General features: G+C 48.5%; 1 protein-coding gene across 7 annotated transcripts in view; it reads right to left on the bottom strand.

The window, feature by feature from the left end:
* LOC124037732 (nuclear factor 1 C-type-like) overlaps positions 1 to 11,105 on the bottom strand; it is a 130,351-nt gene that overhangs the window by 8,595 nt on the left and 110,651 nt on the right. For 5 of the 7 annotated variants that reach the window (XM_046352740.1, XM_046352739.1, XM_046352736.1 and 2 more), the window contains 2 exons: positions 8,910 to 9,084; positions 5,828 to 5,913 (listed from right to left, as the gene is read on the bottom strand). In XM_046352740.1, coding sequence (XP_046208696.1) covers positions 5,828 to 5,913; positions 8,910 to 9,084 — 261 coding nt within the window. The remainder of the gene's footprint in view (positions 1 to 5,827; positions 5,914 to 8,909; positions 9,085 to 11,105) is intronic. The other 2 variants (XM_046352738.1, XM_046352742.1) reach the window with 1 other exon arrangement.

Below are 11,105 nucleotides of genomic sequence, written 5' to 3'. Positions count from 1 at the left end.
GCTGAGCTCTTAAAGAGTGCAGAGGGTAAATGCCTATACTGTAGGCTACAGGCACCATAACTTAGCAATTGACAAAAAAATGACTGCAGCATTCAACACAGTGTCCAGAGCCTTCTACTACTGGCATACTTTCATCAACAAATGTGTTTTGGATCTCATCTATGTAATCAATTAAAACGGCCGCATGCCATTCCAGTATTTTGGAAGGCGGGGAAAATATACAATCTACCTCCGCTCTCAAGAAGCCAGTCATGATTCAATATATTTTGAGTTTACGTTATAGAAACACAATACTTGCCTCAGTGGGGCCCGGCAATTTACATTGTGAATTCCCCCCTCTCATTTAGGCATTTCTGTGGCAACCTCCTGGGTCTCTCTCTTTACAAATAAGCATAAGCTTTGCCAGACCTCTCTGCATTGGGCTCAGACTCCTTCCTCAAAACAGAACACGTCTCTCTCTTTACAAATAAGCATAAGCTTTGCCAGACCTCTCTGCATTGGGCTCAGACTCCTTCCTCAAAACAGAACACGTCTCTCTCTTTACAATATATTGTAACAGTGATGAACTTGCTTTGCAAAGGCCCAGATTTAGGTCAATAGCAGCAGCCCGAGGCCTGGAGTCACAGAGAGCCCTGAGGTTGTGCTGACATTACGGCCCAGTGGAGCTGGAGCAAACAACCAGCTGTGTCCAACTCCTCTTCATACTTGGGAAAGGAAAGACACATCTTTAATGGGAGCGATATGGACATGTAGTAGTGAGACTGGAGACTGTTTGAAGATGCAGTAGTACTGGCCCTATAGTCCAACAAAGCAGTGCACAGGCCAAACCAGAGCACAACACACTATCAGCGACATATTAACGTGTGAGGCTACAGTATATCAATAAAGTAAATCCCTCAATTATTCATGGACTCCCATTGCAACAATTCATGTAACTATGAATTAATTTTGGGCAACAGTGAAGAGTGGGGCTGTTGAGCAATCAGTGAAGCAGTAGTTCACTCTATGACCTCTTGGTAGAAGCCTCTCCCATACTACTCGTTTCTTCACAACCAATTCATGGTAAATACATTCATCCAATTGCCTGTGATATGAATGCCGCATCTCAACAGTGTAACATGGCAATGAGTATAGTTACTAATATAAAAACAAATGACTACAAAATGTTGAAGACGTCTTAAAGTTGAAAGTAAAAGTCCTTTAGGTCCCTTAAAATGTTATGATTTAATGGTGAATTACGAGGAAATAGGAATTACATTTAGAGAACGGAGCAGGTTCCAAATATGCTGCAAAGAAAAATAGGGAGTCTTATAATTGATCTCTTTTGTTTAGGAAAGGCGTTCACCTTTTCTTTCAGCACTCTTGTTGCATAACTTATTTAATTAACTTCATTATTTGCATATTATACACGCTTCCGAGGAACCAAAAGAACATTTTAGTGATTGGAAAGACAAGCAACCGCAGCCATTCAAGGTTAACTGTGGTGAGTGTCTCACTCCAAAAACAATATTTTGGTTCTTGCAAAATGTTTCCCCCGGTGGGGAAAGTATAGCTATGAAAATACAGAGCTGGGACAGAGCTCCCCAGTTAGAGGGTAGCAGGAGAGCTCAACAGTTAGAGGGTAGCAGGAGAGCTCCACAGTTAGAGGGAAGCAGGAGAGCTCCACAGTTAGAGGGTAGCAGGAGAGCTCCACAGTTAGACCGGAGCAGGAGAGCTCCCCAGTTAGAGGGTAGCAGGAGAGCTCAACAGTTAGAGGGTAGCAGGAGAGCTCCACAGTTAGAGGGTAGCAGGAGAGCTCCACAGTTAGAGGGAAGCAGGAGAGCTCCATAGTTAAAGGGAAGCAGGAGAGCTCCCCAGTTAGAGGGTAGCAGGAGAGCTACCCAGTTAGAGGGTAGCAGGAGAGCTCCACAGCTAGAGGGAAGCAGGAGAGCTACCCAGTTAGAAGGTAGCAGGAGAGCTCCACAGTTAGAGGGTAGATGGAGAGCTCCACAGTTAGAGGGTAGCAGGAGAGCTCCATAGTTAAAGGGTAGCAGGAGAGCTACCCAGTTAGAGGGTAGCAGGAGAGCTACCCAGTTAGATGGTAGCAGGAGAGCTCCACAGTTAGACGGTAGCAGGAGAGCTACCCAGTTAGAGGGTAGCAGGAGAGCTCCACAGTTAGAGGGTAGCAGGAGAGCTCCATAGTTAAAGGGTAGCAGGAGAGCTACCCAGTTAGAGGGTAGCAGGAGAGCTACCCAGTTAGATGGTAGCAGGAGAGCTCCACAGTTAGACGGTAGCAGGAGAGCTACCCAGTTAGAGGGTAGCAGGAGAGCTACCCAGTTAGATGGTAGCAGGAGAGCTCCACAGTTAGAGGGTAGCAGGAGAGCTACCCAGTTAGATGGTAGCAGGAGAGCTCCACAGTTAGAGGGTAGCAGGAGAGCTACCCAGTTAGATGGTAGCAGGAGAGCTCCACAGTTAGAGGGTAGCAGGAGAGCTCCACAGTTAGACGGTAGCAGGAGAGCTCCACAGTTAGACGGTAGCAGGAGAGCTCCACAGTTAGAGGGTAGCAGGAGAGCTACCCAGTTAGATGGTAGCAGGAGAGCTCCACAGTTAGAGGGTAGCAGGAGAGCTCCACAGTTAGACGGTAGATGGAGAGCTCCACAGTTAGAGGGTAGCAGGAGAGCTCCACAGTTAGACGGTAGCAGGAGAGCTCCACAGTTAGAGGGTAGCAGGAGAGCTCCCCAGTTAGAGGGTAGCAGGAGAGCTACCCAGTTAGATGGTAGCAGGAGAGCTCCACAGTTAGAGGGTAGCTGGAGAGCTCCACAGTTAGAGGGTAGCAGGAGAGCTACCCAGTTAGATGGTAGCAGGAGAGCTCCACAGTTAGAGGGTAGCAGGAGAGCTCCACAGTTAGACGGTAGCAGGAGAGCTCCACAGTTAGAGGGTAGCAGGAGAGCTACCCAGTTAGATGGTAGCAGGAGAGCTCCACAGTTAGAGGGTAGCAGGAGAGCTCCACAGTTAGACGGTAGATGGAGAGCTCCACAGTTAGAGGGTAGCAGGAGAGCTCCACAGTTAGACGGTAGCAGGAGAGCTCCACAGTTAGAGGGTAGCAGGAGAGCTCCCCAGTTAGAGGGTAGCAGGAGAGCTACCCAGTTAGATGGTAGCAGGAGAGCTCCACAGTTAGAGGGTAGCAGGAGAGCTCCCCAGTTAGAGGGTAGCAGGAGAGCTACCCAGTTAGATGGTAGCAGGAGAGCTCCACAGTTAGAGGGTAGCTGGAGAGCTACCCAGCTGTCCCCTCAACGCAGCACACCATTGTACTGAACTCACTGGCCTTACACTGAGTGTTCAAAACATTAGGAACACCTGCTCTTGCCATTACATACACTAAGCAGGTGAATCCAGGTGAAAGCTATGATCCCCTATTGTCACTTGTTAAATCCACGTCAATCAGTGTAGATGAAGGGGATGAGACAGGTTAAAGAAGGATTTTTAAGCCTTGAGACAAATGAGACACGATTGTGTATGTGTGCCATTCAGAGGGGAACGGTCAAGACACAATTTTTAATGTAAGTGCCTTTGAATGGGGTATGGTAGTAGGTGCCAGGTCCACCGGATTGAGTGTGTAAAGAACTGCAACGCTGCTGGGTTTTTCATGCTCAGCTGTTTCCAGTGTGGATCAATAATGATCCACCACCCAAAGGACATCCAGCCAACTTGACACGACTGTGGGAAGCATTGGAGTCAACATGGGCCAGTATCCCTGTGCAACACTTTCAACACCTTGTAGAGTCCATGCCCCAACGAATTGAGGCTGTTCTGAGGGCAAAAGGGGAGGTGCAAACTCAACATTTGGAAGGTGTCCTTAATGTTTTGTACATTCTGTGTATATTATTATATTACTATGCTGCCTTTGAGGCATTATGATGTTATATAAAAAAAACTTACTACTATCCAAAAGAAAATGATGCGATAATTAAAATGTAAATAGTGACACACACACACACACACACACACACACACACACACACACACACACACACACACACACACACACACACACACACACACACACACACACACACACACACACACACACACACACACACACACACACACACACACACACACACACACACACACACACACACACACACACAGGAGCAGGTTTTCAATTCTAAGCCTGAGCAATCAATCCCAGCTTTTTTGCGCAGTGGACGGATCGCTAGAAGAATGACGAGAGCTGGATAGGCTTGGCTGTTTCTTTCCCACTCCCTGAAGTCCAAGTGCATCCTGCAATTACATCATGTCTGGTTTCCCTTAGCAACCAGACAGTCCTGGACGTGACCATCCTGAATAGGCTCCTCCATCCCCTCCCCCTCCCCTCCTCTCAGTTAACTGCAGTTTTTCCAACTATTGACCTTTTTCACAACTGTCACCAGTTTGACGCCAAAACATTGACAACAAATACATATTAAAATAGTGAAATAAATAAGTGTGTATAAAATATAAAAGGATATTTCATGCTGAAATCCTCATGTTAAACACCAATTGTCACTAAGTTGGGGTTTATATTTCGGATGAGATTTTACAGATTTGTCATTCTATTGTTTATTTTACAATCATTTATTATTTTATATATTTTACATGTGATAAGGTCACACATAGGGCCAAAGATAATTACAGACATCTGTGATAATCTGAATTATCCAAAAGGGCCACGAGATGTCTTGTGATAAATTACAAAAAATCCTTGAAAGTGACCAGAATTATGGTAGTTTACTGGTAAACGTCGAAAGTTTCCAATAATATACCTTCCCTTTGCAACCTCCCTGTGTTCTTTTCATGTTTCTCCGGTCCAGATCTGCTGACTCTGCCATTGTGCTTTAGATCTAATTCACCTCTCAGGTTACATTCCTAAACACACACACACACACACACACACACACACACACACACACACACACACACACACACACACACACACACACACACACACACACACACACACACACACACACACACACACACACACACACACACACACACACACACACACACACACACACACACACACACACACACACACACACACACACACACACACACACACAGGTAGGCAGGTAGGCAGGTAGGCAGGCAGGCAGGCACATGCACAAACACACCTCTCCTAGCTCAGCGGTCTCTTTATCACTCATTCTCTCCCTCTCTCACTTTACATCATCACACGCCTCACTGAGGTGCACTTGCCCTTTTTATGGAGCAGGGAGCACTGCAATGCAGCAGCAAGCCCCAAAAGCCTCCGCTCTGCAGCCACATTGGGACATATAGAGGTACTGTGTTTAGTTGGTCTTTTAGTCTTGCAAAACAGTGAGACCAACTTTAACGTTTATAGTTTTCCAAATTAAAGACTCATCTATCTCTAAATGGAAGTGACCACGAGTGTTAACCGTGAATAACTACAACCTCACTTGGAGGTAAATATAAGCTTGAAGAAGAGAGAAATGCTTTTAGCCATGTGAATCTGTCTCACACAGGGAAAATGGGTCCTGGGCTGGCCGTGAACATTCAGACCCTGAGGGAGATCCTAGCTAATGCCCTCAGATCTATAATTGAACATAGACATATGGTTTTGATATCAGAGGGAGGAACAAAGCCAGGGGGGTGAGAGAGTTTACAGCTCTGAACTGCCATGACCAACAGGAGTAGAGGCCTTTGGTATGTATGACATCAGCAACTTTCTTAAATCATAGTGATAAGGAATATTCAAATGAGTATATAGATCAACAAGTGTGTAACAGAAAACAGAGAAATCGAAGTTGCTTTTCTCCTAGTATAAGTTATCTATGCTCTGTACCTGTGCCTGGTAGAGTCCGCCAGGGTCTCGAGGTCCAATCCCTACAAAGGGGCGGTTGGCAGGGGGTGTCCCTGGAGCTGAGTATGCTGAGAGAGAGAGAGAGAGAGAGCGAGAGAGAGAGAGACAGAGAGAGAGAGAGACAGAGAGCGAGAGAGAGAGACAGAGAGCGAGAGAGAGACAGAGAGCGAGAGAGAGAGACAGAGAGAGAGAGAGAGCGAGACAGAGACAGAGAGAGAGAGAGAGAGAGAGAGAGACAGAGAGAGAGAGAGCGAGACAGAGAGCGAGAGAGAGAGCGAGAGAGAGAGACAGAGAGAGAGAGACAGAGACAGAGAGAGAGAGAGAGAGAGAGAGGACATTTAGAACTTCATGGCTTGTTATGTAAATCACTGTAGGCATTAAGAATGGCAGATGTGTCGTGCACACCGTTATTTGAAGGGAATTGGCCTGCCTCAGTGTGTTTCCAGACAGGCAGAGTTTGCATATAGACACTAAGTCAAATTGTCAATTTGGAATATGCATGACTTGGTAATACTTGGCCACAATACAAACCTCAGAGCATATATCAGAACTGATTTTGATCATAACTTATCTTAGTCACATAGTAGGTCACTGGTCACATCATAGTAGGTCACTGATCACATCATAATAGGTCACTGATCACATCACAGCAGGTCACTGATCACATCATCGTAGGTCACTGATCACATCACAGCAGGTCACTGATCACATCATCGTAGGTCACTGATCACATCACAGCAGGTCACTGATCACATCATCGTAGGTCACTGATCACATCACAGCAGGTCACTGATCACATCACAGCAGGTCACATCACAGCAGGTCACTGATCACATCATCGTAGGTCACTGATCACATCATCGTAGGTCACTGATCACATCACAGCAGGTCACTGATCACATCACAGCAGGTCACTGATCACATCATCGTAGGTCACTGATCACATCACAGCAGGTCACTGATCACATCACAGCAGGTCACTGATCACATCATCGTAGGTCACTGATCACATCACAGCAGGTCACTGATCACATCACAGCAGGTCACTGATCACATCATCGTAGGTCACTGATCACATCATCGTAGGTCACTGATCACATCATCGTAGGTCACTGATCACATCACAGCAGGTCACTGATCACATCATCGTAGGTCACTGATCACATCACAGCAGGTCACTGATCACATCACAGCAGGTCACTGATCACATCATCGTAGGTCACTGATCACATCACAGCAGGTCACTGATCACATCATCGTAGGTCACTGATCACATCACAGCAGGTCACTGATCACATCACAGCAGGTCACTGATCACATCATCGTAGGTCACTGATCACATCACAGCAGGTCACTGATCACATCATCGTAGGTCACTGATCACATCACAGCAGGTCACTGATCACATCATCGTAGGTCACTGGTCACATCACAGCAGGTCACTGATCACATCACAGCAGGTCACATCACAGCAGGTCACTGATCACATCACAGCAGGTCACTGATCACATCACAGCAGGTCACTGATCACATCATCGTAGGTCACTGATCACATCACAGCAGGTCACTGATCACATCACAGCAGGTCACTGATCACATCATCGTAGGTCACTGATCACATCACAGCAGGTCACTGATCACATCACAGCAGGTCACTGATCACATCATCGTAGGTCACTGATCACATCATCGTAGGTCACTGATCACATCATCGTAGGTCACTGATCACATCACAGCAGGTCACTGATCACATCATCGTAGGTCACTGATCACATCACAGCAGGTCACTGATCACATCACAGCAGGTCACTGATCACATCATCGTAGGTCACTGATCACATCATCGTAGGTCACTGATCACATCACAGCAGGTCACTGATCACATCACAGCAGGTCACTGATCACATCATCGTAGGTCACTGATCACATCACAGCAGGTCACTGATCACATCATCGTAGGTCACTGATCACATCACAGCAGGTCACTGATCACATCATCGTAGGTCACTGGTCACATCACAGCAGGTCACTGATCACATCATCGTAGGTCACTGATCACATCACAGCAGGTCACTGATCACATCACAGCAGGTCACTGATCACATCATCGTAGGTCACTGATCACATCACAGCAGGTCACTGATCACATCATCGTAGGTCACTGATCACATCACAGCAGGTCACTGATCACATCATCGTAGGTCACTGGTCACATCACAGCAGGTCACTGATCACATCACAGCAGGTCACATCACAGCAGGTCACTGATCACATCATCGTAGGTCACTGATCACATCACAGTAGGTCACTGATCACATCACAGTAGGTCACTGATCACATCACAGCAGGTCACTGATCACATCACAGCAGGTCACTGATCACATCACAGTAGGTCACTGATCTATGGACAGTTAAGCACTGTTCATTTATGTCAGCATCCAACAAACTTTGTACTGTAACTTTCCAATACAGATTGACTGAATGGATCACTAATGGAAGCTGACATAGTGGAGGAACTTGCAGAGATTTCAATCAAAATCCCACATGAGGATTTATTGGTATTGTTAGAGCGTCCTCACGGCAGTAGGTACGCATATTGATCTGTCCTGTGTGTCTCTTAATTAGATGATGGTGATTAATGACGGTAGGAGTAGGAGTTGTATTACAAGTCTGCAATGCCTGAATGCTTTCTCTCTCTCTCTTTCTCATAAAGGATTGAGAGACAATAGCCTCACCCTTCCGGTGCTGAATCATTTATGCTTTGTTTTTTATAATCACATCCAGCACATAAATGTGATGAGTTGAGGGCACAGGTTTTAGAAAATGACATGAATCATCCAATCAAATTAGCCATTATCTGTATAACAACCCTACACACACACACACACACACACACACACACACACACACACACACACACACACACACACACACACACACACACACACACACACACACACACACACACACACACACACACACACACACACACACACACACACACACACACACACACACAAACTGTAGTCACTGAAGACCTAGAGGCTGGGAGTAGCAGGCTCACCAACGGCCCACTTACTGGGTGACGTGGGGGAGTTGGCTCCCCCGTCCGAGGTGGTGGTGCTGGACTTGGAGTCGGAGGGCAGCGTCAGACGGGGCATGCCGGGGGGCGGAGGGGGCGCCAGCATCTGGGAGGAGATGTAGTGACTGGGCAACTTCACTTGACCACTGCCATTCAGCTGTGAGGGGAGAGAGGAGGGAACACGTCAGCTGTGAAGGGAGAGAGGAGGGAACACGTCAGCTGTGAAGGGAGAGAGGAGGGAACACGTCAGTTGTGAGGGGAGAGAGGAGGGAACACGTCAGCTGTGAAGGGAGAGAGGAGGGAACACGTCAGCTGTGAAGGGAGAGAGGAGGGAACACGTCAGCTGTGAAGGGAGAGAGGAGGGAACACGTCAGCTGTGAAGGGAGAGAGGAGGGAACACGTCAGCTGTGAAGGGAGAGAGGAGGGAACACGTCAGCTGTGAAGGGAGAGAGGAGGGAACACGTCAGCTGTGAAGGGAGAGAGGAGGGAACACGTCAGCTGTGAAGGGAGAGAGGAGGGAACACGTCAGCTGTGAAGGCAGAGAGGAGGGAACACGTCAGCTGTGAAGGGAGAGAGGAGGGAACACGTCAGCTGTGAAGGGAGAGAGGAGGGAACACGTCAGCTGTGGGTGAGAGAGGAGGGAACACGTCAGCTGTGAAGGGAGAGAGGAGGGAACACGTCAGCTGTGAAGGGAGAGAGGAGGGAACACGTCAGCTGTGAAAGGAGAGAGGAGGGAACACGTCATCTGTGAAGGGAGAGAGGAGGGAACACGTCAGCTGTGAAAGGAGAGAGGAGGGAACACATCATCTGTGAAGGGAGAGAGGAGGGAACACGTCAGCTGTGAAAGGAGAGAGGAGGGAACTCGTCAGCTGTGGGTGAGAGAGGAGGGAACACGTCAGCTGTGAAAAGAGAGAGGAGGGAACACGTCAGCTGTGAAAGGAGAGAGGAGGGAACACGTCAGCTGTGAAGGGAGAGAGGAGGGAACACGTCAGCTGTGGGTGAGAGAGGAGGGAACACGTCAGCTGTGAAGGGAGAGAGGAGGGAACACGTCAGCTGTGAAGGGAGAGAGGAGGGAACACGTCAGCTGTGAAGGGAGAGAGGAGGGAACACGTCAGCTGTGAAAGGAGAGAGGAGGGAACACGTCAGCTGTGAAGGGAGAGAGGAGGGAACACGTCAGCTGTGAAGGGAGAGAGGAGGGAACACGTCAGCTGTGGAGGGAGAGAGGAGGGAACACGTCAGCTGTGAAGGGAGAGAGGAGGGAACACGTCAGTTGTGAAAGGAGAGAGGAGGGAACACGTCAGCTGTGAAGGGAGAGAGGAGGGAACACGTCAGCTGTGAAGGGAGAGAGGAGGGAACACGTCAGCTGTGAAGGGAGAGAGGAGGGAACACGTCAGCTGTGAAGGGAGAGAGGAGGGAACACGTCAGCTGTGAAGGGAGAGAGGAGGGAACACGTCAGCTGTGAAGGGAGAGAGGAGGGAACACGTCAGCTGTGAAGGGAGAGAGGAGGGAACACGTCAGCTGTGAAGGGAGAGAGGAGGGAACACGTCAGCTGTGAAGGCAGAGAGGAGGGAACACGTCAGCTGTGGGTGAGAGAGGAGGGAACACGTCAGCTGTGAAGGGAGAGAGGAGGGAACACGTCAGCTGTGAAAGGAGAGAGGAGGGAACACGTCATCTGTGAAGGGAGAGAGGAGGGAACACGTCATCTGTGAAGGGAGAGAGGAGGGAACACGTCAGCTGTGAAGGGAGAGAGGAGGGAACACGTCAGCTGTGAAGGGAGAGAGGAGGGAACACATCAGCTGTGAAGGGAGAGAGGAGGGAACACGTCAGTTGTGAAAGGAGAGAGGAGGGAACACGTCAGCTGTGAAGGGAGAGAGGAGGGAACACGTCAGCTGTGAAGGGAGAGAGGAGGGAACACGTCAGCTGTGAAGGGAGAGAGGAGGGAACACGTCAGCTGTGAAGGGAGAGAGGAGGGAACACGTCAGCTGTGAAGGGAGAGAGGAGGGAACACGTCAGCTGTGAAGGGAGAGAGGAGGGAACACGTCAGCTGTGGGGGAGTTGGGAGGAGTAGGGGAGCATCACTGCTGTAGCACAGATGGTAGAATACTACATGCCACTGCACTGGTCCTGTCTCTCTTCAACTATTTCGCTCTCTCTCTCTCTCTCTCTCTCTTTCTCTTT

Source organism: Oncorhynchus gorbuscha, linkage group LG06 (genome assembly GCF_021184085.1).
Source record: "Oncorhynchus gorbuscha isolate QuinsamMale2020 ecotype Even-year linkage group LG06, OgorEven_v1.0, whole genome shotgun sequence".
In the NCBI taxonomy this organism is placed as follows: domain Eukaryota; kingdom Metazoa; phylum Chordata; class Actinopteri; order Salmoniformes; family Salmonidae; genus Oncorhynchus; species Oncorhynchus gorbuscha.
Note: the sequence above shows the minus strand (reverse complement) of the source record. Positions and strands in the feature narration are given on the sequence as shown.